This window comes from Pelodiscus sinensis, chromosome 7, assembly GCF_052426305.1.
Source record: "Pelodiscus sinensis isolate ZL-2025 chromosome 7, ASM5242630v1, whole genome shotgun sequence".
In the NCBI taxonomy this organism is placed as follows: Eukaryota; Metazoa; Chordata; order Testudines; family Trionychidae; genus Pelodiscus; species Pelodiscus sinensis.
Genome location: NC_143058.1, coordinates 1,991,404 through 2,017,042, shown reverse-complemented (window position 1 = coordinate 2,017,042; position 25,639 = coordinate 1,991,404). Strand labels below are relative to the sequence as shown.

General features: G+C 60.3%; 1 protein-coding gene across 1 annotated transcript; it reads right to left on the bottom strand.

The window, feature by feature from the left end:
• LOC102443572 (uncharacterized) lies at window positions 1-25,438 on the bottom strand. Its single transcript, XM_075932931.2, has 3 exons — window positions 24,589-25,438; window positions 3,880-4,040; window positions 1-744 (listed from the first exon to the last, which is right to left on the bottom strand). The coding sequence occupies exons 1-3, from the start codon at window positions 25,022-25,024 to the stop codon at window positions 448-450; spliced, it is 894 nt and encodes a 297-aa protein (XP_075789046.1). The 5' UTR covers window positions 25,025-25,438; the 3' UTR covers window positions 1-447.
• Between the last annotated feature and the right edge of the window lie 201 nt (window positions 25,439-25,639).

The window sequence follows — 25,639 nt, the reverse complement described above, 5'->3', positions numbered from 1 at the left end:
CTCGCTCAGCACCCAGCCGAGGCTTTGCCTGAGATGTGTCCAGCGCTGCCCCTCCAGGCCCGTGCGCCCTGGTCTGTGGGCCCAGGCCCCCAGCTCTCAGCAGAGCCGCTTGTGGGGCAGGGAGGGGCCGTGCCCGCGTATTGGCCTCGGCCCGCGGAAGGAAAAGCACCAGCCTGCCGATACACGGTAGCAAACATCTTTATGGGGGAAGCGCGGGGGTCTCGGCCCAGCCCCCGCTACACCGACAGGGTCACTACGGTTAAATAGAACCAAACACACATAAATTAAAGGAGTCGGGCAGGTGCCGCACAGTCCGTCCCGCGCCCGGCCGGGGCTCGGGGGGCGAGCAGCCGAGGTGGGCACAGACCAGCTGCGTCTGGCTGCCCCCGGCCCCTCGCGCCGCCTCTGGCCTGCTCTGTTTCTGGGGTGATCGCCCCGGGCCGCCCTTCACAAGGCTGAGCCAGGCTTCCTGTCCATGGCGCTGAACTCCTCCTCTTCCTCCCCGGAGCAGGAGGAGCCGGGGCTGGCGCCGAGCCGTGTGGCGCGCTGGCGCAGCAATTCCAAGCTGGCGTCGTGCCTGGGGAGTTTGGGGCCCTCCTCCTGTCCCCTCAGCTCCCTGGGCAGCAGCTTCTCCCCGCCTTTGCTGACCCCTCTTGGCTTCTCGGCCTCAGCTTGGGCCACCTGCTCCTTGGCTTTCCGGCTGCGTTTCCACTTCATCCTGCGGTTCTGGAACCAGATCTTCACCTGCAGGGGACGCAGAGCAGGGGGGTGACTACAGAGAGCGCCCAGCCGCGCACCCGGGGCAGCCGCTCCCAGCGCGAACAGGCCACCAGCCCCTGGGCACGGCACGGCCCTCGCTGCCTTATTCATCACTGACCCGTCTGTGGGGGGGTCTGCTCTGTGACCCGGGTCCCCTGCGCTGGGCTGTGTGATTCCCACGGACTCACCCCCATGGGGATTGGCCCAGACACCCCGTCCCAGCCTGGGCAGGGAACAAGGCTCTTCCCAGGGGAGAGACAAAGGGAGGGAGGTGGAGACGGCACCTGGCTGGGGGGCAGGGCCTGGGGGCTGGGCAGTTCCTGGCTGGGAAACATGAAGGGACCAGACTAAGCTGGGTGCTGAGGGTTGGGGGGTGAGGCAATGGACCCCCTCCCCCAAGGGGGCTGAGGCGTCCTGGCCCTGACTCCTGTAGCCACCTCCCGTCTGTGCTGGGCTGTGTCCTGGAGGAGCAACAACCCCCCGTTCTACTGGCTGGGGGAGTCTGTTCTTGCTGCTACGGGGGTGCAGGGTCGGGGAGACCCCCCATGCGCCGTCACAGCACCAGGAGCGCAGAGCCCGGCCCCACTGGGCCACGCACAGACCCACACGCGGTGCGGGGTCCTGACACCAAGGAGCCAAACAAATAAATATACCACCCCCTGCCAGCCCCTCCTCGCCCCCCCCCCGGAGATCACTCCCTGCCAGCCTCTCCTCACCCCCCCCCCCGGAGATCACCCCCTGCCTGACCCCCCCCCCCCGGAGAGCACACCCTGCCGGCCCACCCCCACCCTGGAGATCACCCCCTGCCGGCCCACCCCCACCCTGGAGATCACCCCCTGCCTGACCCCGCCCCCGGAGAGCACACCCTGCCGGCCCACCCCCACCCTGGAGATCACCCCCTGCCTGACCCCCCCCCGGAGAGCACCCCATGCCGGCCCACCCCCGCCCTGGAGATCACCCCCTGCCTGGCCCTCCCCCTGGAGATCACCCCCTGCCGGCCCACCCCCGCCCTGGAGATCACCCCCTGCCTGGCCCTCCCCCTGGAGATCACCCCCTGCCGGCCCACCCCCGCCCTGGAGATCACCCCCTGCCGGCCCACCCCCGCCCTGGAGATCACCCCCTGCCTGGCCCTCCCCCTGGAGATCACCCCCTGCCGGCCCACCCCCGCCCTGGAGATCACCCCCTGCCGGCCCACCCCCGCCCTGGAGATCACCCCCATCCCTGCAGTCCTACACCCCAGCCTGGTGTACACTGCAGAGCAGCCTGTTCCCATTCATTGACACTGTTTCCTGCAGCACCCTGACATTTAGACAGGAGCAGACTGAGGGGGACAGGAGAGCAGTTATCAGGTATCTAAAAGGGGGTCACAGGGAGGAGGGAGAAAACTTGTTCCCCTTGGCCTCTGAGGACAGGACTAGGAGCAAGGGGCTTAAACTGCAGCAAGGGAGGTTGAGGTTGGACATTCGGGAAAAGTTCCTGCCTGTCAGGGGGTGACACACTGGGATAAGTTGCCTGGGGGCTGTGGAATCCCCATCTCTGGGGATATGGAAGAGCCGGTTGGACACACTTGCCGGGGATGAGCTGGATGGGGCTGGGCCCTGCCGGGAGGGCGGGGGACGGGATTTCCACAGGGGCCCCCAGCCAAGTCTTGGCCCGGCCCAGCCCTGGCGGAGCTGAGCCCAGAGCTGGCAGCTCTCTGGCCGCAGGAGGGAGGCAGCAGGTGTCTGTTCTTTGCCCGGCTCCCCGCCCTCAGCCCTCCGCAGCCCCGCGCAGACACGGGGCCGGGTCAGGGGCGGGGGGCGGCGAAGGGTGGGAAACGCAGTCGCACGTGGCCCCAGGCCAGCCTGGCAGAAGGCTGTGGGGGCCTGCGTCATACAGCTCCACACACACACACACACACACACACACACACAGCCCAGGGTCCTAGACAGAGCACACAGAGACATGCACGCGCACACGCACTCAGCCCAGGGTCCCAGCCAGACCCCCCCCCCCACACACACACACACACACCAGTGCTCCTCTAAGGTTTCCCGTGGGCGAGGGGCTGCGCTGTGTCCTGTGCGCCGCGCTGACTCACGTGCACGTGGTGGGACGTGCCCCGCTGTGCACCCAGCAGTTACTGATGAACTAACTACAGCTACAGGCACGGGGGGCACTCAGGCCAGGGGGAGCAGGATGCAGGGGGTGAGGGTGGGGGGCTGAGAGGTCGGGGAGGTGGCTGCCCCTCGCTGGGGGGGAGGCTGGAGCTGGGCTGCCCATTCCTCCGGGGTTCCTTGCAGGGGGTGGGCCCAGGACTGGGCTGCCTGATCCCCCAGGAAGCTGCCCACAGGGGGCAGCCGAGCCGGGCTGCCAGGCCCCTGGCCAGCTGGCAGCTCGTTATGGAAGGGAGGGCGGGGGCTGGGTTTCCGGCTCCCTCAAGCGGTGGCCGATGCAGGGAGCTGGGGCTGTGCTGCGCAGCACTCCCGGCCGGCTGGCCAGCCGCAGCTTAGCGGGAACCCTGCTCAACGACCTCCCGAGGCCTCGGCCAGCACGAGTCGGTGATTCTCTGGCAACAGGGCGAGACTCGGCTCAGGGTCCCAGACAGTGCGCACGCACACACACGTGCACACGCACACACACGTGCACACGCACACACACGCGCTCCAAAGACCAGCAGGGCTAGAACCTGCCCAGGGTCCCAGACAGTGTGCACGCACACACACGTGCACACACACACACACACGTGCACACGCACACACACGTGCACACGCACACACACGCGCTCCAAAGACCAGCAGGGCTAGAACCTGCCCAGGGTCCCAGACAGTGTGCACGCACACACACACACGTGCACATGCACACACACGTGCACACGCACACACACGTGCACATGTGCTCCAAAGACCAGCAGGGCTAGAACCTGCCCAGGGTCCCAGAACACGTCCCCAGAAATCCGCGTGGGGCTGGGCCCTGCCGCAGGGTGGCCAGTTTCTGGATGGAGTCGCTGGGCTAGTAAAAGAGCCAGATCTTTGGACTCCTCGTTGTAAGACGGGGCCCAGAACCCCGGGGCCCTGCCCCCTACGCCCCTTTCCCATCCCCCGCCTGCCCCAGCTCCTGCCCCCTCCCGCGGGTCCATACCTGCGTCTCCGTCAGCATCAGCGACGTGGCCACCTCGAAGCGCTTGGGCCGGGACAGGTACTTGTTGAGCTTGAACTGGTTCTCCAGCTCCAGCAGCTGCTGGCTAGTGAAGGCCGTGCGGGGCCGGCGGCATTTCCCCATCAGGCCGGACTGTGGAGTGGCTGCAACGGAAGGAGCAGGCTCAGGTCAGCAGGCAGGGCGGGCGGCTGGGCCCACAGCGAGCCCCTTCCCGAGGACTGACCGGGCGCCGGCTGAGCCCCCGAGACCCAGGGTCACGTTCCTGCCCCGGGCAGACAGATGGGCACCATAGGGGCGGGGGGGATTGCTAGGGTGGGAGGCGCTCAGATCCCCAGCAGCTGGTGAGAGCCAAGGGCCATGGCGGGACGGGGCCATGGGGGCGCAGAGGGGGCTCCTGGGGATCGGGGGGACTGGGAGCAGGAATTCGGGAGCCGCGTCTCGGCGGGCAAAGGCTGAGCCGGGGCATTTTGCTGAGGTGGCAGGGCTGGGGCAGGAGCTGCCGGGTGGGAGACCCCAAAGGGGAGATGGCAGCTGGCTGGGGGAAGGAGCAAGGCTGGAAGGCCTGGGCAGGAGAAGGGGGTGCCCCCATGGGTGGGGCTGAGGGCAGGAGGGGGAAGTGTCCCGGGTGGAGGGGCAGTGCAGGGGGTTGGGTGAGGGGGGGGTGTCACAGCAGGCAGAAGGAAGAGGGACATTGGGGGGCTGGGCTCCAGAGCCTGATGCTCCCTAGAAATGGGAGGAGCCACTGGCACCCAGGGCATGGCCACGCCCCCTGCCCCAAAATCTGCCCTTGCTCCTCCCTCCAAAGCCCCGCCCATACTCCGCCCCAGGCCCTGCTCCCACTCCGCTCCCTCCCATGAGGGCCCCCCCCCCACTCCTGTCTGCACCTCTGCCTCTCCAGCAGCCGGTGGGAAGGAGCCCAGGAGGAACTCGCTCATCAGGCGGGGGGGCTGCAGGGGAGGGTGCAAAGAGGCGTGAGAGACAAGTGGGGGGACCACGGGGGAAGAGATGGAGAGGGGACAGGAAGAGAGCAGAGTGGGTGGGGCCGGGGCCAGGGCCAGGCAGAGCCCCAGCCCCACGGCCAGGCAGAGCGCCAGCCCTACGGCCAGGCAGAGCCCTGGCCCAAGGTTCAGGCAGCGCTCCGGCCCAGGGCCAGGCAGAGCGCCCCACAGCCAAGCAATGTGCCCCACGGCCACACAGAGTCCCAGCCCCACGGCCAGGCAGAGCACCCCACAGCCACACAGAGTCCCAGCCCCACGGCCAGGCAGAGCCCCAGACCAGGGCCAGGCAGAGCCCCAGACCAGGGCCAGGCAGAGCGCCCCACGGCCAGGCAGAGCCCCAGCCCAGGGCCAGGCAGAGCGCCCCACGGCCAGGCAGAGCGCCCCAGGGCCAGGCAGAGCCCCAGACCAGGGCCAGGCAGAGCGCCCCACGGCCAGGCAGAGCGCCCCAGGGCCAGGCAGAGCCCCAGACCAGGGCCAGGCAGAGCGCCCCACGGCCAGGCAGAGCCCCAGACCAGGGCCAGGCAGAGCACCCCACGGCCAGGCAGAGCCCCAGACCAGGGCCAGGCAGAGCGCCCCAGGGCCAGGCAGAGCCCCAGCCCCAGGGCCAGGCAGAGCGCCCCAGGGCCAGGCAGAGCCCCAGACCAGGGCCAGGCAGAGCGCCCCACGGCCAGGCAGAGCGCCCCAGGGCCAGGCGGGCCAAGTGCGGCTCCCAGCACCTCGCCTTGCACTAATGGTTTTATTGCCCGGCTGATATTAACCGGCAGCGGCGCTATCAGGGCTCGTCGGGCGATTGGCAGCGGTTCCGTTAGCGACGTGAGACTCCTTGATGAGCGTGAAGTGGCTTTGATGGCCCCCAGCTGCCAGAGGCTGCGATAAGGGAGCGGCCCGTGCAGGCCGGGCTGCTATCTCCCGAGGGCCTTTATCGCCGGGCCCTGCTGAACCAGGAGGGCGAGAACAAAGGCGCCTTTGAGAACCCGGCGCGGCTCGTCGCTCTGCGCGGCGGGGACAGGGCCCGCTCCCTTTGATCCCCCTGATCTCCGCTCGGCTCGCTTTATTGTCTCTCGGGGCCGCCGTTAGGTCGCTCTTGCGGTGAGCAGCCGCCCTCAAAGCAGAAGGGGGGTTGCTGAGCAAGACATGGAGAGGTGATGGACGGTTTGGCCATGGGTCAGGCTGCCCTGGGAGGTCCGAGCGCTTCCTAGGCTGTGTGTCCCCACCAAGTCTGCCAGCAGCTCTGGGGAGAGCAAGGCCCCTCTGCCCCTACCCAGCCCCACGCAGAGAGCGCTAGGGAGCTGTATCAGCCGGCTGCAGGGGTGCAGCAGGCTGGGTCCCCCGGCCAGGTGTGCCATACGGCCAGGGCAGACCAGCGGCCTGTTGGGCTGGTGCCAGGGGCAGGGCAGCAGCAAGTCAGATGCATGGTGGGCAGGAGGGCGGGACTCAGGAGCGGCGTTCGGCTTGCCAGCCCGAGAGGCTGTAATGCCCATCGGAAAAGGGAGCAACCCCGCAGGGCCGGTGCCTTGGAATGTCAGCGCTGGGGGCCCGAGGCCCAGGAGGTCTCCCCGCGTGCGCAGAGCCAGGGCTAATGAACACTATTAACCCGCTGCCTGCCGCCTCCTCATCTCTGCAGGCAGCTCAGAGCCAGGCACATCTAGCCTGTTCCCAGGGCACCTCGAACTGCGGCCTCCTCTGCTAGGTCCCACCAGCTGAGCCAGCGTGGCAGTTCAGGGGGAGGGGCTGTGGAAAGCCGGCTCAGCGACGTTCTTCCCTCTGGCTCAGATCTGTTGAGTTTTGTAACTGGTCCTAACGCTCCAGGGATGCGCTCTGGGAGAGCTGGGGTCAGTAGGGTGAAACCCCAGAGTCCTGCCTCCCCCCACCTCAGGCGACAGGATTCTACTTCCCTAGAGCCCCCTGCTCACATCTGTCCTATACCCCTCTGCTGCTTCGTCCCAGAGGTGGCCCCTCGCTGGCAGAGGAGTTGGTATTCGTACTGAGGGCCCTACAAAAGTCCCAGTCTGTTCTGGTCAATTTCACAGTCATGGGATTTTAAAAATCGCACATTTCATGATTTCAGCTGTTTAAAGCCAATAATTCACAGGGCTGTTTTTGTAGGGTCTGATCCAAAAGGGAGCGGGGGGGGGGGGGGTGTCACAAAGTTACTGTACGGGGGGTGCACTGCTGCTGTCCTGCCTTCTGCATTGGTGCTGGTGGCTGTGCTGCTTGCACAGCTGGAGATTGGTGGCTGCTGGCCAGAAGCCCAGCACTGGAGGCAGAGCCACTGCCAGCAGCTGTGCAGGAGAAAGGCTGTCCTGGGAGGGTACGGCATGGCCACCCTTACTTCTCCACTGCTGTCCGCAGAGCTGGGCCCTCCGGCAGTAGCAACCACTCTCCAGCCACCCAGTTCTGAAGTCAGCCTGCTGTGGGGCGGGGCACTGCCTTCAGAACTAGCACCCAACCAACAGCTGCCGCTCGCGGGCTGCTCAGGAATACGGGTGGCAATGCCTACCACGATCCCCTGCACCTGCCTTTTGGGTCAGGACCCTCCGTCTGAGAAAGGCTGGTCTCCCCATGAAATCTGTGGAGAACGGGGTAAAAGCACAAAGACCAGATTTCACAGGGGGCGCGGGGAAGCCCAGATGTCAGTGGTGTGCTTTCCATTGCTGTGAATACATAAGAACGGCCGTACTAGGTCAGACCAAAGGTCCAAGTAGCCCAGTAGCCTGTCTACCGACAGTAGCCAGCTCCAGGTGCCCCAGAGAGGGTGGACTGAAGACAATGATCAAGCGACTTGTCTCCTGTGATCCATCTCCAGCCTCTGACAAACAGAAGCCAGGGACATCATTTCTAATAGCCTTTTATGGACCTAACCTCCATGAATTTATCTAGCTTCTCTTTAAACTCTGTTATAGTTCTAGCCTTCACAGCCTCCTCTGGCAAGGAGTTCCACAGGTTGACTATGTGCTGTGTGAAGAACTTTCGCTTATTCGTTTTAAACCTGCTACCCATTAATTTCATTTAGTGTCCTCTAGTCCTCCTATTATGGGAACAAGTAAATAACTTTTCTTTATCCGCCCTCTCCACACCACTCATGATTTTATAGACCTCTATCATATCCCCCTCAGTCTCCTCAGAGTGTGGGAAGGCCCCAGCCATGGAGCATGACATGGTCTGATCCGTCGAGGTTCTTACATGGCACCTGGCGTCTGGGCACCTACAATACAGCCCCGTGCACCTTTCTAACACTCAGTGACTGCAAGATTCATAAACCCCCGCAGGGCACGTCTCTGCCTCAGGGGCCAGCGCCAGTTAATGGGTGCCTGTTTGTGAAGCACGGGCACTGCTGTCTCAGGGCTGTGCGTGGTTATTAGCTCAGGGAGGTTCCTGCCCGGTTCCCATGCCGACAATTTCCCTGTTTGCTGCTTCGTCCATAGACTTCATAGGGGCTGGTGAGTTCTGAGCAAGCACCATGAGGTCACCTGCATCCGCCAGGGCAGGCAGTGGAGCCGTGTCCCTGGCCAGAGCCTATGACATTCCTCCCTTTGGGGACACTTCTCTCCATGAGATCCAGCTCCGTCCATGCCCAGGTCCTTGAACACCTCCCAGCCCCGCTCCCCTTCCTGGCTACTATCTGCTTCCTCACTCTCCTTCTTGAGATGATTGCCTGGCAGATGTCAGCCCCTGAATATAACGAGAGCGTTAACCCGTAGAGCCCCGGCACTTGCCAGCACCTGGCCTGAGGAGAGCGCGGCGAGCCCTGCGTGTGCCACTGCAGGCACCAAAGGGTTAACAAAGACCTGGCGATAGCAGAGGCTGAGCCTCTTGTCAAACCCAAAGGGGCAAATTCCACGTGTTGTCGGCTTGTTTTCATCCCAGCCTCTCCGCCCAGTTTCACTCCCAGCCACAGGAAGATGCGGCAGGCCGAGGACAGCTGAGCTGTGCAGACTCCTCGGAGGCTGGAGAGCTACAGAGCCCTTAGCCCTTTCGGCTGGTGCCTGTGAAGAGGGTTGCTCTTGGAAAGGAAGGCAAGGAGTCTTCCCTGTAACACGATTGGGTGCCACCCGAGGGGGCTGTTACAGATCCTCCTACAGGTGTCACTGACCTTCTGGACACAGATCCTGGAGAAGGCTTGTTGCTAGTGGTGGTGCAGTTCTAAGGGGCTCCCTGTGGAAAGAGCTGCTAGTTACGCTCATGCAACAAGCCACTAATAACTCTGTGTCCAAACTTTCCATCCTTTTTCAGCGGGGTGCAATGTTCCAGAAAGACCATTGGGCCCTAGATGCAAATCAAGTCTGCATTTTAAGAGGGGAGGCCTGTCTACAGCAGGCTTTCCAACACACTATTGCCACCTATCGTCAGCTTGTGTCGCCAATGCCAGCTGAGGTTAGCCGGTGACCTGCAGGCTGTCCCAGGGGACAGTGTAATGACTGGCCTCTGTACAGGACACGGTGACAGGTCCATAAAACACCCTGCATCCCAAGGCCCCAAAGTGCTTTACAAACCATATGATCAGGGCCCTACCAATTCACGGCCACAAAAAACCCATCACGAGCCGTGACATTTGGTCTCCCCAGTGCTTTCTGTCTGCTTTCACCCTGTACTATACAGATTCATGGGGAGACCAGTGTTTCTCTAATTGGACAGCCTAACCTAAAAGGGAGTTGCAGGGCAGGGTCACAGTATTGCTACCCTTACGTCTGCATTGTATTCCGAGCTGGGCAGCTGGAGAGCAGCAGCTGCTAGCCAGATACCCAGTTCTGAAGGCAGCAGCCTGCCAGCAGCAGCAGAGAAGGAAGGGTGGCAATACCATACCAGGCCATCCTTACTTCTGTGCTGCTGCTGCTGGCAGTTCTGCCTTCAGAGCTGGGCTCCTGGCCAGCAGCAACTGATTTCCAGCTGCCCAGCTCAGAAAGCAATGCAGCCACCAGCAGCAGCACAGAAATAAGGGTAGCAGTCCTGCAACCCCCCCCCCCCATAATAACTTTGCAACACACACACACACACACACACACACACACACACACACACACACACACACACACACCCCTCTTCCTTTGCCTCAGGACTCCTCCAGTTACCACACCATTACATTTCAGATTTAAACAGCTGAAATCATGACATTTATAATTTTTAAAATCCTATGACTGTGAAATTGACCAAACAGACTGGATTTGGTAGGGCCCTAAGCATAGCTCATAGGACAGTCTCAGCAAAAGCAGGGACAGACCTGTGACGCTGGCAGGCCAGGTGCCAGCTCATGCCGAGGTCTCCATGTTTCAGCCGAACACTGACATGCACAGCTAGGACCAGCCTGGCTCCCCTTAAGGAATGCTTGTGAGAGGCTGCCAGCATTCATCTGTTATAACAGCTCTATGCCGGTTGTGTGGGCAGATGTGAGCATTTGCATTGTGAGTCTCTGTGTGTAACGCGCTGGACAGCAGACAGGCATTAACCAGCGTGCAGTGCTGGTCCCCAGCTGAGGAAGGCCCATCAACTCCCAACGGACTAGTGTGAGATAAGGACGGCGGTTGTGTCATCCCTCCCATGAAGATGAGTCTTGCAAGTGAATTCCTCCGGTCAGCTGAACTTGGAGCTCTGAGCTCAGAGAGAAGGGGAATAAAACCCCCTGGCAGGAAGGAAGTGGGCCCCTATACAGCTTGGATTCCCAGGCGCAAGGTTTACTACGCATAAGAACGAGATCCCCTGCGTTAGCACTGGGTAGCCCTAAAACGTACCGTACAATACACCCCGGAATGCTCCAGGTGCTGGCCCAGGAGCTATCTGTGCCATTAGTGATGATCTTCTAAGAGTCATGGGGGATGCAAGAGGACTGGGGAAGGGCAAATCTCGTGCCTGTCTGTACAAAGAGAAATAAGGACAACTAGGGGAATTACAGACCAGTCAGCTTCGCTCCAGTACCCGGAAAGACAGTGGAGCAAATAATAAAGCAATCACGTTTGCAAACACCTAGAAGATAATCAAGTGATAAGGAACAGCACGACTTTGTCAAGAACCAATCACGTGCAGCCAACCTAATAGCTCTTGTTGGCAAGGTAACAAGCCCTACAGACGGGGGGAAGTGGTACGTATGCTATAGCTCAGCTCCAGTAAAGCATTTGCTGCAGTCTCACATGACCTTCTGAGAAACAAACTAGGGACATACAACCTAGATGGAGCTAGATGAAGGCGGGTGCATATCCGGTTGGATAACCATTCCCATCCAGTCCAGCAAGGCCCCTCGTCGTGTATATGGGCCAAAGCGGACAGTCGAATTAATAAGCGGAGCGTCCGCACTACCAAGCCCATTATTTCGAAATCTTACTCCTTTCCTCGAGGAATAACACTGATTTAACGCTAATTTCAAAAGAAGGATTTCAAAATGGCGGGAGCGTGGACACGCCAAGCACTTTTTGAAACTACTCCCCAGAGTAATTCAAACTAATTGCTCCCCAAATAATTACTTCCTACAACAGAAGTCTAAACAAAGACATTGGATGGACGGCCCGCTACATTCCACATCCCAATGACATCAAAAACCAAACAAAGGGGACTTAGAGTGGGTTCTCGGTATTCTTAGCAGTTTCATTTAGCATGGACAGTCTAACTGACACTTTCTTTCCCTTTTTTTCTTCTTTCCTCCTTTCCTCTGTGCTATTTATTTGAAAACTGGACCAACACCTTGAACTCCAAAAACAACAAATGGTCGGGTCGCACTGTAGAGACTAACAAACCATGTGGATGGGATCAGGAGCTTTCGTGGGCACAGCCCACTTCTTCAGATGACTGGACTGAAGTGGTGAGTTGTGCCCACAAACGCTCATGATGCCATGTACATCTAAGTTGCTGCAGGACTGTTGGTTGTTTTGTTAGTTTTTCCAGTTACAGACTAACACGGCTGCCCCTTTGAAGCTTTGTAATTACTGCTCAGCACTTCCTGGGGCTCTAACTCAAGGTAGCACGTCCACATTAACGGAGCCTGCCTCAGACTAATTTCGAGGCTTCCCCGTAGTGTGGACACACTACTTTGATTTTGTTATTTCAGGAGTTATTAAATCAATTTTAGTTATTCCAAAATAACTAGATATCTACGATCTAAACCAGGGCTACTCAATTGTGGAAGCCCCAGAGGCCACAATGATACTCATGTGCCGAGGGCCACACCTTAAGTGTGGTTGCGTATACATGCAAATAGATATGTAAATATATGCAAATAGCGTCACACTGACGGGCATGAATACAAAGATTAAGGCAAGACTACACAACACGCAGGCCCCATTTAAGTCAGTTCTGCTGATATTAATAAAAGGCAACATTTACCCCATTTCCACCCATAGGACAGCACTTTTCATGAACAGTGACAGTCCAGGAATGTAACTACTAAAACGCATCTCAACAGAAGACCATAACATTGCCTACTTTTTTGTTTTGGCTCCCACCCGTGGGCTACGTGTTGAGCCCTGCATAAACCCAAACTGTGCCATGGACCACAAACAGGGCGCGGGCCACATGTTAAGTAGCCCTGATCTAGACAGTGCTTGGTCCTACTGTGAGGGCAGGGGACTGGACTCGATGACCTCTCGAGGTCCCTTCCTGTTCTATGATTCTTTAAAATAGTTTCCTAGTGTAGACATGCCCTGTGTGCCAAAGGACAAATGGATACAAGTCAGACATCAGGAAGGGTAACACACACACATCTGTAGGGGAACATTTTAACCTCTCTGGACACTCAATAATGTATTTAAAAGCAGCCACCTTCTAAAAGGGAATTTTATCACCCAATTACAGAGGAAGACAGCTGAACTGGAGTTCATTTACAATTTCAGTACTATCAACGTAGGCTTGACTAAAGATCTTAACTGGTTAATGAAGCACAAAGGCAATTTCCCTGCCTTTGATATTCGCATTTCCACATCAGATACTATGAATGAGACACATCCAGCCTGCTTAATTAGCTTAATTAACGCTGGTCCTACAATTGTCAGGTAACTTCTTTTGTTCTTAGATATAAATGATCTGGAGAAAGGGGTAAAGAGTAAGGTGGCAAAATTTGCAGATGATACTAAACTGCTCAAGATAGTTAAGACCAAAACAGACTGATGAGCTTCAAAAAGATCTCACCAAACTAAGTGGTTGGCTACAAAATGGCAAATGAAATTCAATGCTGATAAATGTAAAGTAACGCACATTGGAAAGAATTATCCCTACAATATGAATGGGACTAATTTAGCTACAACTACTCAAGCGAGAAATCTTGGCCTCATTGTGGAGAGTTCTCTGAAAACATCCACGCAGTGTGCAGCAGCCGTCAAAAAAGCAAACCGAACGTTAGGAATCATTAAAAAAGGGATAGAGAATAAGACAGAGTATATCTTATTGCCCTTATATAAATCCATGGTGTGCCCACATCCTGAATACTGCGGACAGATGTGGTTGTCTCATCTCAAAAAAGATCTCTTGGCACTGGAAAACGTTCAGAAAAGGGCAAGAAAAATGAGGAGGGGTTTGGAACGGGTCCCATATGAAGAGAGATTAAAAAGACTTGAACTTTTCATCTTAGAAAAGAGGAGACTAAAGGGGATATGAGAGAGGTCTGTAAAATCATGACTGGCATGGAAAAAGTGAATAAGGAAAAGTTATTGACTTGTTCCCATAATATAAGAACTAGGGGCCACCAAATGAAATGAATAGGCAGCAGGTTTAAAACAAATAAAAGGAAGTTCTTCACCCAGTGCACAGTCAACCTGTGGAACTCCTTGCCAGAGGATGTTGGGAAGACCAGGACTTTCACAGGGTTCCAAAAGAGCTAGATACATTCATGGAGGTTAGGTCCATCAATGGCTACTAGCCAGGGTGGGTAGGAAAGGTGTCCCCAGCCTCTGTGTGTCTGGAAATGGATGACAGGGGAGGGATCACGTGATGATTACCTGTTCTGTTCCCTCCCTCTGGGGCACCTGGCATTGGCCACTGTGGGCAGACAGGACCCTGGGCTGAATGGACCTTTGATCTGTCCCAGGATGGCCGCTCTTATGTTATGCACATATACCCAGATTCTGTAATTTCCACGCCAACTCGCCTGATAAAACGGTCAAGACCTAATAAAAAACATGATAGCAGCTTTCAAGTACCTAAAAAGTCATGACAATAAGGGAGAAAAGCTATTCTCCTTAACAACTGCTGACAGGACAGGAAGCAAGGGGCTCAAATTGCAGCAAGGGAGGTTTAGGTTGGACATTAGGGAAAAGTTCCTGCCTGTCAGGGGGTGAAACACTGGAATAAATTGCCTAGGGGGGGGTTGTGGAATCTCCATCCCTGGAGATATTGAAGAGCCGGTTGGACACACACCTGTCAGGGATGGTCCCTAGTATGATGGGGCTTGGTCCTGCCATGAGGACTTGATGGCCTCTCGAGGTTCCTTCCAGTCCTATGAGTCTATGTGATAGAGCTTGGTTATTATAAAAACTTCTCTTAATTTGTGAAATTTGGGATGGTAACTAATTTGCATATAAGCATTTACCTGCTTCAGCCTCTCCTGTTTCCTGTTCCTAGGTAATAAATCTTGGCATCGTTTACCCCAGAGTTGGCTACAAACATTGTCTTTGCTGTGAGATCGGACGTGCTCCTGCCCTGGGCGAGTGACGGGCCCTTTGGGACTGGGCACAGCCGGACTGTTGCTGTGATCGTGGCGAGAGGGACTGGGGGAGATGCAGACCAGGGCACCCCAGGGACTGCGTGGCACCCCCTGGTTCGGCTGTGATGGCACCTGAGGAGTTCCCCCGTGGGGCTGGCTGGTGAAATCTCCACCCAGGACTCCCAGCTGGGTGGGGTGTGTCCTGGTACCTACCAGTGCCCTGGTGCCCACTGAGTCACTGCAGGCAACTTTACCCCTTGTGCTCCTGAAGCAGTCAGGCCCAGCCCCTGAGCTAAAGGAGAGTCCCCATTAGGAGTAGCGGCGTGGGGCCTATGACACACAGTAGAGCGGCTCTGATTCCCAGGCAGCTGAAAGTAGCAGGACACGTGCCCCATGCACATGCTCTACCCCGTGTTCTGAGAGGGTTTACACGCGCTGACACCGGTGGGCTCAAGGCAACGGGGCGCAGGGATGCTCCCGCCATCGCAACGCAAGCACGGGCTGAGGACTGGAACGCCTCCCCGCAGCAAGGCTCACTGAGATGCCCCTCGCTGCTGAGTCCCACAAGCTGCAGCCACGGAGCCGGGCACGGCCAGTCCCCCTGGGCACCACGGCCCGTTTCCTCGCTAACCCTGCTGGCAGCCTTGTGCCCGGGTGACCTCCCTGTGTCCTGCCTGCACTGCTCCTACGGGCAGGGCAGCAGCCAGCCAAATCCACCCGCAGGCCCCCTCCCGAGGAGCAGTGAGAGCTGCGAGGAGCGACTCCGGCTGCCCACTCCGGGGGCCACACACAGGACTGGCCCCCACACAGCAGTTGTAAAAGGCTTTTTGCTCCGGTTGAGTCAGCATCCGCTCCGGCTCTCGGCTTCCCATGCCAGGGGATGGTCTCCGAGACGCGGGTGGCTCGCGGCCGTGGGCTGCCCCCGGAGCTCAGGGTGCGCACACCAGGACCCGCAGGGTCTCCCTGAGACAGAAGCCCCTGGAATGCGACGGCTTTTACCTAAGCCAGCCCCACAGGAGGATGCCAGGAGCCGCACGAGGAGAACGGCCCATTCCGGTTCACCAAGGCGCTCCTGCGGAGAATCCCCCGAGGGGAGGAACCAGCCAGGCCACCACTGGACAAGGGAGAGAAGACACCTGCCTTCCTGCTGCTGCCATAGGCCCTGGCCAACGGCCAGGCCATGCCACCTTGCCAGACGCAGGCCTGGTTCCCACCAGCTGGCCGCTGGGGGCGGGGTCCAACAGTGAGCAACATCCAGACTTGAAATCCACAAGCAAGTAGCCCAGGGCCAGCCAGCAAGTCCACTGACACTAGGCAGCCAAGCCAACAAAGCGGCCGGAGCCCAGCCCAGCTTCCGGAAAGAGACCAAAGTTCTCAGGGTCGAACCCCCCACCCTGCCGAAATATTGACCTGGTCCTAGATTCCCCAGTGGGAAGGGGCCATTGTGACCCTCTCCCGGACCCGGCCACAGGCGACCCAGCACTCATTCTTGCGGGAGCAGCAACCACCACCCAGCCTAAGGTGAACATTGCGCGTGATGGAGAATCCAGGGCCCTGCTCAGTCTGTCCAGTGGCTCATCACCCACAGCGTAAACAAACGTCTCCCTGAGCTCCTGTCTGCATCTGCCTGCCACTGGATCTTGCTAGACCTTGGGGGGGGGAAAGGGTGGTCAATTCTGATCAGCAGAGTGACTCTTCTATCATTAACCCCAGTAGATGGCTCTGTGTGTGTGTGCGCGCGTGTGTGAGTGTCTCTGTGCACGTGTGTGTGTGTGTGTGTGTGCGTGTGTGCACGTGTGTGTGTGCGTGCGTGTGCGCATGTGTGTACCGACATTCCATGGCCTACAGCTGAATGTTTGACAAACCAGGCTATTTCCACTTAAGCTTTCCAGCTGGCTGTTCAATGGGATGATCTGGGCCAGCCAGGACTCCCCTGGCATGCTCTGAGCATCCTCTTGCTGGGGGAGATCCCCGCTTTCCCTGCCCGCTAGCGCTGAGGCAGGCTGGCTTGGCCGACATCCAAGCCTCTTTCTACATTTGACGCAGCCTAGGAATGATTTAATGCTCACGGCCTCCGCCGTGCGGCGACCTGCCAATGCCTGGTGTCAGACTGGAACTCTGGGGGCCAAGCAATAAACCCCACAGCTGCCTTCCTTGTGCACTGCCTAGAGAGTCGCTGTGTCCGTGGTTCGGTTCAGTCGGTTGGTACCTACTTTCATCTGGGATTTGCTGTTCGCCGTGTTTTCACCTGGCCTGTTGTATCCCGCCCCATGACTCACTGACCGGCCCTAGACCTGGCCCTAGCACTGCAGCTGCTCACAGGTGTCCTCGGCCTTAGCGTGGTGCCGCAGCACAGGAGACCTTGGCTTTTCCTCCTGGGACCGGGCCTCCTGCTCTCTGGCTTCCTCCCTCTTGCGTCCCCTCTGGTGGTCTCAGGCACTCGCCCTTTCTGGCAGGTTCCCCAGCCCCGCCACGTATCCTTCTTGGCCACATCCTGCGGTTTAACTGCAGCCACCTGTGCCCCTCCAGGGCTCTCTGGGGCTCCATCGCTGCCTGGCACCCACCCGGCAAAGCGTGGCCCTAAGCCGTGCGTCCCGCTGGGACGTTGCCCCGCCAAGCGCCGTGCTGCGGAGCAGGGCTCTCCGCTGCCCCCGACTGCCAGAGCCGCATAGCCAGGAGGGCCCATGGGACCCCAGTCTGACCTCCCGGTCATGCCCTGCTGCCCTGCGCTGGACCGAGTCTCTCAGGCAGCCCCAGGATAGACCTGGAGACACCCAGACCTGGAGAAGCCACCACTGCCCTTGGGCGTGCGTCCCAGTGACCGATCCCGGCCCTGCTAGCGCTTCCTATGGGAATTTGTCCAGCCCCCGGCTCCTGCTCTGCTTGCTACTGCCAGCCGCTGTCACCACGCACTGAGTCAGCCACCTCTCCAGCCTCATCAGACAGGTATCTCCCAGGGAGCGGAACAATGGGAAGAAGGGGAGTGGAGCCCTGGCTGGGGGGCAGGGCTGGAAGAGAGGGAGTTAGTTTCTGGCTGGTTTCATGGAGGAAGCAGCCTAGGCAACAGGCTGGGATTTAGGGGCCCAGGCTCCCCCATCTCAAGGGGGGGGCTGAGGCATCCTAGGCCTGCCCTGTAACCAGATTCCATCTGTGCTGTGCTGTATCCTGGAGAAGCCATAAACTCCCTCTGTTCTACCGGCTGGTGGAGTCTGTTCGTGCCATTACGGGGGTGCAGGAGACGGGAAAACCCCAACGCGCCGTCACAGCTTGCAAAGAGCTTTCACACGCTCGCTGGCCGGGGGACATAAATCAAGACTCTCCGTGCCCATAAATCTCAGCTCTCTGCCCAGGCGCCCAGCTGCCGCTGTGGCACTTCCTTACTGCTCACGGGGCAGGGAAGTCCTAGCCTCCCCCAGGAATCTGAATCCACCCAGCTCCCTGTGGCAGCCCTCCTTCCCGCGCCGCATGGCCAGTGGCCTAGCCGAGGGGTTGTACAGCTTGGGGAGAAAAGCAGCCCGGAAGGGCCTCTATGTTTGGCTGGGCACTGCTCACCCTCACCTGGACTCAATCCCTTCTGATCCGATGGGACCATGGGCTCAAAGGGCCACACGTCCGGCCCCTGGGAAGGGCTGGGCCCAACAGCTGGAAGCAGCCAGGCCTGGCTCTCAAAGCCAGCCCGAGGCCCCTCCCCAAGTTTCCCTGGGCTGTCCCGGAGCAGGACACCAAGCCCAGCCCCAGGCTTGGATGGCTCCGGAGGCTGAGCCTTCCTTCTCCCCGTGGCCCAGCTGGATGCAGCCAAGCCTGGCTTTGAGATCGCCAGCTGTGACGTAGTGGGGGATACCTTGGTGGTTGCTATGCTGGGCAGTAGGTTGTGAGTGACCTCCACTGGCTGCTGGCTGCAGCACGGCCCAGCAGGGCAGGGGATGAGTCATTATGCAAGGGGGCTTCGAACCTGTCTGACCAGTTACCTCCCAGGGAGCAGAACAATGGGAAGAAGGGGAGTGGAGCCCTGGCTGGGGGCAGGGCTGGAAGTAAGTTAGTTTCTGTCTGGGAGCGTGGAGGAGACAGCCTAGGGAAAGGGGCTGGAATTTAGGGGCCCAGTCTCCCCCATCTCAAGGGGGGGCTGAGGCATCCTAGGCCTGCCCTGGAACCAGATTCCATCTGTGCTGTGCTGTATCCTGGAGAAGCAATAAACACCCCGTATTCTACTGGCTGGCGGAGTCTGTCCGTGCCATTACGGGGGTGCAGGAGATGGGAAAAACCCAACGCACCGTCACACCTGGTCACCAGAGTTTGGCTGGAGCCCTGCAGCAGGCAAGTTTATAACCCCTGCATGCTTCCTCTGCCGAATGCACCTAGAGTGTACTGGCATCACAGCAGGCTGTTTAACATCTTGGCCTCCACATCATGTGGCAATGAGTTCCACGGGATAATTCTGTATGCAGTATAAAAAGGGAGCCTGATTCATCTTCTGAATTACACTGGGGCCAGCAGAGAAACGCCACTGCAGTTATAGAATCATAGAATCATAGAACTGGAAGAGACCCCAGAAGGTCATCAAGTCCAGCCCCCTGCTCTAGGCAGGACCAATCCCAACTCAATTCCAGCTCCATCTGTTCGCAGCTTAGGGCCTGGCATCACCACCCCAGCTTCGCCATTCGGGCAGAGAGTTTGTTATAAATACACAAAGAGGGAGGCAGGGGGACTGAGAATAACACAAGGCTGGTCATTCAAGTAATTGAAGCATTGTTAGATCATCATTAAAACATTGCTGGGTACTCTACTTAAAAGATGGGGGAGGGGAGAGTAGGAATGAGTGTTGTGCAGCAAAGATTTGCATTTGAATCACTGCTGTTAAATGTCTGTGATGGCGCGTCGGGGTTCCCCCCCCCCCGATCCTGCGCCCCCGTAGCAGCCAGAACAGACTCTGCCAGCCTGTAGAATAGAGAGGGGCTTATTGCTTCTCCAGGGTACAACACAGCACAGACGTGATGTGGCTGCAGGAGTCTGGACCAGGATGCCTCAACTTCTCACAAAGGTTCTTGAAAAAGGAGTGAACAGGGACTGATCCAAAGCTGACTGCAAAGAGATTTCACAAAACTGGGTGACTGGACAACGCAAGGGCAGATGGAATTCAGTGCTGGTAAGTGCGCATGGGAAAATATAATCCCAACTATAAATACAAAAATGATGGGGTCTAAAATAGCTGATAGAGATCTTGGAATCCTTGTGGATAGTTCCCTGAAAACATCTGTTCAATGTGCAGTGGCCGTCTAAAAACTAAAAAGCGAACCCACTATTGGGAATCGTTAGGAAAGAAAAAGATAATAAGACAAGATACCATATTGCCTGTATAGAAAGCCGTGGTACGCCCACATCTTGAATGCGGCATGCTGATCTGATCACCCCAGCTAAAAAAAGATCTATTGGATTTGGAAATAGTACAAAGAAGGGCATGAGAAATGATTAGCATAAGGAACAGCTTCCATATGAGGAGAGATTAACCAGACTGGGACATTTCTGCTTGGAAAAGAAATGACTGAAGGGTGGGGGGGGTGAGAAGTCGAGTGAATTGTGAACGGTGTGGAAAGCAGAATAAGGACATGGGACTTACTCCTTCACTAACGTAGCACAAGAAGCCGACCCAATTACATTTACAGGCAGCAGATTTAAAACACACAAAACAAATGAGTTCTTTGCAGTCAATTTGTGGAACTCTGCCGGGGGGTGGTGGAAAGGCCCAAACTATAACAGGGGTCCAACAGGAACAAAACACGTTCAAGCAGGCCCGGCCAAAGAGTGTGCGGGGCCCAAGGTGGCGTGTTGTGGTTGGCTGCACCGTGTGGCCAAGCAGCTCCCAGCCAGGGCATCAAGCGAGCAGCTGGGCCGGCAGGCACCGGGCAGCACGGGGCCCTGAAGGCACCAGGCCCAAGGCAACCACCCAGCTCGTCTTGCCCTAAGGCTGGGGCTGTGTTCAAGGACAGGTCCATCAATGGCTGTTAGCCAGGGTGGGCAGGCTGGTGTCCCTAGTCTCTGTTTGCCAGGAGCTGGGAATGGGTGACAGGGGATGGCTCATGATGATGCCTCTTCTGTTTATTCCATCTGAAGCCCCTGACATTGGCCTCCGGGGGCAGACAGGACACTGGGCTGGAAGGAGTTTGGTCTGACCCAGCCTGGCCGTTATGTTCTTATATAGACCGGAAATGTATCTGCCCCCTGCTGTACCCACTAGACCCCACTCCCCTCCCAGAGCTGAGAGCGCGCCCAGGAGTCGGGGCCGTCTCTCTGCCCAGAGCTAGTAACAAAGTAAGACTAGACAGACAATGTTAAACCCAACCAGGGTCCAGGTAGTGACTGGCCACCAGCTGTCAGAGCTGCTAGTCTCAGAGCTGAGTGGGTCTCGGTTATTGAATTTCCTGTTCTAGAGGAATCGGATCTCGTGCTCCTGCCGGCGACCTGCACGCAAGCAGGGTTTCCAGAGCCCAAGTAGCCCCTGGTAGAGATGATGGGGGGGGGGAGACAGGGCTGGTCCCCCTCCCGCCCATTGGTGCTTGGCTTGTCCTGAGCATGCTCAGTAACAGTGCTGACGCCTCTGCCCTGACTCCGCCCCCCCATGCTCGCACTCTCCCCCCCCCATCACTGCATGCACAGGTCGCCCCCCCCCCCATCTGAAATGCCCCCGGGCCTGCGTGAGCAGCAACTCGGGCCCTGCTCCCGGCTGCCCCCGGCCCAGGGCCTCCGTGTCTAGCGCGTGCCCGCCGGGATCTGAGAGCAGCTGCCCCAGCCCGCCCGGAGTCGGCTCGCAGTAACAAAGTCCGGCCAAGACCCGCTTCCCGCTTCCCCGCAGGGGACACGCGGCGGCGCCCGGGAGGCAAAGGCGGCTCCGTGTGAACGGCCCAGAAGTGCGCGCGGGGGGGGGGGGAGATGTTTCCCGCAGCAGAGGGGCACGAACCGACCTGCCCGCTTCCCCGGGACCCGGCTGCACACGAAACCTGCCCCAGGGAGAGCCAGACCCGCGCCCCGGAGCGTCCCCAGGCGGCCGGGCCGGTTCACACGGGACAGAGCGGGACAAGGACAGTTCGCTTCGGCCCGGGGGCTCCGGGCGGGGCCGGCTGGGGAGCGAGGCTGGGAAGGGGTTTGGCAGGGCAGGAGGCTTGGGGGGCGGGACCCCCGGGACTGGCAGCGCCTGCGGGTCGGCTGGGTGCGGTCGCCGGGCGGGGCGTTTCCCCGCCACCGAGGAGCCCCGGGCAACCGGGAACTGCAGGGAAAAGGGTTTCCATCCTGGGCTGCAAAACGGGCCCCCCGAGGGCGGGCCGGTCCCCAGCCTGCGGCTGCAACGCGGGACTCTGCCCGGGGGTCCGGGCGGGCGCCTTTCGAAGCCCCTTGCCGCGCGGATCCGCCGGGACCCGTTTCCCCGGCAGACACGAGGTGGCCCGGAAGCCAGGCCCGGCCGGCCGCACCCAGCAGGGCGGGACCCAGGGCCGGCGGGACCTTTGGTTGATCGCAAGAAACGCGCCTGAAACTCCGGGGCGCAGACTCGCTGGCGCGATTTCCCCGCGGAATAAGCTCCCTGCCCGACCCACGGGGCGCCCGCCCGTCCGCGCCTCGGTCCGGCCCGTCTGTCCGGCCCGTCGGTGCCTGTCCGTCAGTCCTTCCTGCAGGACTAGCTCCTGCCCCTGCTCGTCTCAGCTGGTGACTGTTACAATTGGCGGCAATTGCCGCTGGATTCGACCCGACCAGTCGCGCTGCAAACCCGCGAGGCGGAGCTCGGCGTCCCTCGGTCGGTGCGCGCCTCGCGGCTCCTGGCGGGGGGCGCCCAGCGGAGCCCCCGAACCAGGTGGCGTTACCAGTCGGTCCCGGAGCCGGCCCCGCCCCCCCCCCCCCGCCCTCTAGGGCGCTGTGAGATTCGAGGCCCCACCGGGGCTGCCTGGAAATCAAAGCCCGCGGCCCCTCCCTGCCCCCCAGGCCCGTGCGGCGCAGGAGGAAGATCGGGGCGCACCCAGCCTCGCCCCCCAGCGGGGCGGAGCCGAAGTCCCCGGCGAAGTCAATGGGAAGATTCCCGCGGAGCGCAGAGGTTTGGGGTCTGGCCTCGAGCCTGACCCTCCCCCCCTGGGGCTCGCCCCTGCCCCAGAAACCGCGATCCTGTCCCCAGCCCGCGGGCCGAGCATTGACACGCGCTTAGCGCCCGCACCTGCAGCCGCCCCTTCCGGCCGGGCCGCTGCCTGCCAAGGGGCGCCTCGTGATGCGGCAGCCCCCGCTCCCTGGGCCCGGGCCGCTGCCGCGCCAGGCTGCCCGGCCCCTCATTCCCACGGGCCCCGCCCGGCCGAGCGCCGTGAGATCAGCTCACGGGGACCCGGACAGTGAAAGGGGGTCGGGCGCAGCCAGGAAGCTTCCGGCCAAGCTAACGGGTCCCTCGCTAGCCCAGCGGCGCTGCCAGACGGGAGCCTCCCAAGTCAGACCCGAGTCTGAGCAACGCGGCGCGTGGGTGGGCAGACAGACAGACAGACAGATAGATCGATAGAGGAGGTGTGGGGATAGATAGATAGATAGATAGATAGATAGATAGATAGATAGATAGATAGATAGAGGGGGTGTGGGGATAGATAGATAGATAGATAGATAGATAGATAGATAGATAGATAGATAGAGGGGGTGTCTGGGGATAGAGAGAGAGAGAGAGAGAGAGAGGGGGGGGTGTCTGGGGATAGATAGATAGATAGATAGATAGATAGATAGATAGATAGGATGTGTGGGGATAGATAGAGGGGGTGCGTGGGGATAGATAGATAGAGGGGATGTGTGGGGATAGATAGAGGGGGTGCGTGGGGATAGGTAGATAGATAGAGGGGGTGTATGGGGATAGATAGAGGGGATGTGTGGGGATAGATAGAGGGGGTGCGTGGGGATAGGTAGATAGATAGAGGGGGTGTATGGGGATAGATAGAGGGGATGTGTGGGGATAGATAGAGGGGGTGCGTGGGGATAGGTAGATAGATAGAGGGGGTGTATGGGGATAGATAGAGGGGATGTGTGGGGATAGATAGAGGGGGTGTATGGGGATAGATAGAGGGGATGTGTGGGGATAGATAGAGGGGGTGTATGGGGATAGATAGAGGGGATGCGTGGGGATAGATAGGCAGGCAGGCAGGCCGACGGGGTGTGTGGACGGATGGAATCTAGTCTCTGGAACCTCACACCCTCTGTCTATCCCTCCACTCTCTCGCCAGCTCTGTCCATGGGCGAGTTGCCCCCGGGGCGGCAGAGGTCCCAGCGATGAACCCCTGGGCGGGACCGGCCTGGGGCGCTGCTGGAGGCGGGGCGGGGCGATGCCTCCCCCCGTAGCTGCATTGGGCTCAGTGGTGATCTGAGAGCTAGTTTACACGGACGTTGCAAAGTCCGGAGCAAAGGCCCGGCCCGGAGCCCCCTTTGAGCCAAAGGTCTCACTGCCAATGGGCCGGAGCCGCGAAATGGCGCTTTACGGCGGGGAGCCGCCAAGCTCCGGGCAGTGCCCCGGCAGCTCTGGGGCAGCGCCCCACCTGGGTAGCGGGACCCCGCGGGGGGAGGCGCCGAGCGAGGGTGCCTGGCGCTGCGCAAAGGCCCGGCGGTGCAGGGGTCTGGCCCGGGCCCAGTGGCCCGCCTCGGGGCTAGCCAGGCTCAGTGTTCCGAGCTGCCGCCCGCCGCTTCTCCAGGCCCGCGGCGCAGGTGGGGCCTTGGTGCCCTAGACGTGCGGAGCCCGCGAAGAAGCCCCGCACCAGGAGCCGCCGACACGCAACCCCACGGATCCGGCTACAAAACTCGCCACTCTCCCGGCGTCCTGGGCCCAGCGCCGGGCGCTGCGGGGGCCCGAGGAGAGAGACAGCCCTGCGCTCGGGGCTGGCGGTGACCGGGTCTCCCCACGTCCTGCCCCCCTCCCGCCTGGGCCCAGCGAGCCAGAACAGGGGAGCCCGGAGCAGACGCCCATGGGGGGGGGTCTTTCCCAAAGGGATCCGGCCCCCCTGCGGCAGGCGCCCTGGGCGTTCGCTCCCTCGAGGGCTTTCGGGCGCCGCTCTGCGCCCCTTGGGGGCTGTTACTCACCGTGCAGGTCCGAGAGCCGGGGCACCACCATTCCGGCGCGGATCCAGTGCTCCAGCGGGAAGGAGGCAGCCACTGCCGCGGCCTTCAGGTGCTCCGGGCCGGGCTGAGGCAGGTGGGCGAAGCCGGGATAAGGGAAGGCGGGGTGCTGGCCCCCCAGCGCCCCGATCGAGTACAGCGGGGGCGGGTACATGGCCGGCAGGGCGCTCAGTCCGGGCGGGGCCAAATGCAGCAGGCCGGGCTTGGGGATGAATCCCGGCGGAGGCAGCGGGCCCGGGACCTGGGGCGCACGGGGAGAGGGCGTCTCGGTGCGGGCGCAGGAGCCGGGGCTCCCCGCGGAGCTCTGGGGGCTCAGCCCCTGCGGGGAGCCGCTGGGCATGGGCCGAGGCGGCTGCTGAGCCAGGAGGGCGTCGATCCGAAAGTTCTTGGACTTCTCCATGGGGCCCGGCGAGGCCCGGCCCCCTGCGCACCCGGGAGAGACGCGAGGGGGCCCCGCCAGCTCAAGTCCGCAATCTCGCTGCTCTCCCGCAGGCAGGAGCGCCCCAGCCTCCTCCCAGGGGCCACCGGCTCCCTTCAGCAGGGCTCCCGGCCCGGGGCGCCCTCACCCCCGGCCTGGAGCGGATCCGCCGCCCGCCTGCGGCCGGGATGGGCGCTTGAGCGCAGGAAAGTTTTGGAGCGGCTGGTGGCTTCTTCTCTGCGCCCCTCCTGCTCTGGCTCCTTCCCCAGGCCCCCTCCTGCCAGCCTCGGCCCCGCGCGCCTCGGGTGAAACTCCCTCCACCTGCCCCTTGGCTCCCGGCTGCTCATTGGCTTCCCCGGGCCGCTGCTGCCCCCAGGCCTTGGGCCCCTCCCTCTTTGCGGGTCGGATCGGAGCCAAACGGGGGTGGGGCGCCCAGTGGGGGAGGGGGAAACGGAGCGAAACGTGATCTGGCCGTGCCAAGGCAGATCCTGGGGCAGGGGAAATAGAAACGGGGAGGCGGACTCGGAGCCTGCCCCCCCCTTTACGCCAACGCCAGGATCCCCCGGGACTGCCGAGGGGTGTGGGGCGGGCCCCGGG

Coding starts and splice junctions, on each gene's coding strand:
- LOC102443572 (XM_075932931.2), bottom strand. CDS start 25,024: ATGGAGAAGTCCAAGAACTTTCGGATCGACGCCCTCCTGGCTCAGCAG. Junction 4,041..24,588: donor CCGGCTCTCGGACCTGCACG/GTGAGTAACAGC, acceptor CTTCCGTTGCAG/CCACTCCACAGTCCGGCCTG. Junction 745..3,879: donor TGATGCTGACGGAGACGCAG/GTATGGACCCGC, acceptor CGTCCCCTGCAG/GTGAAGATCTGGTTCCAGAA.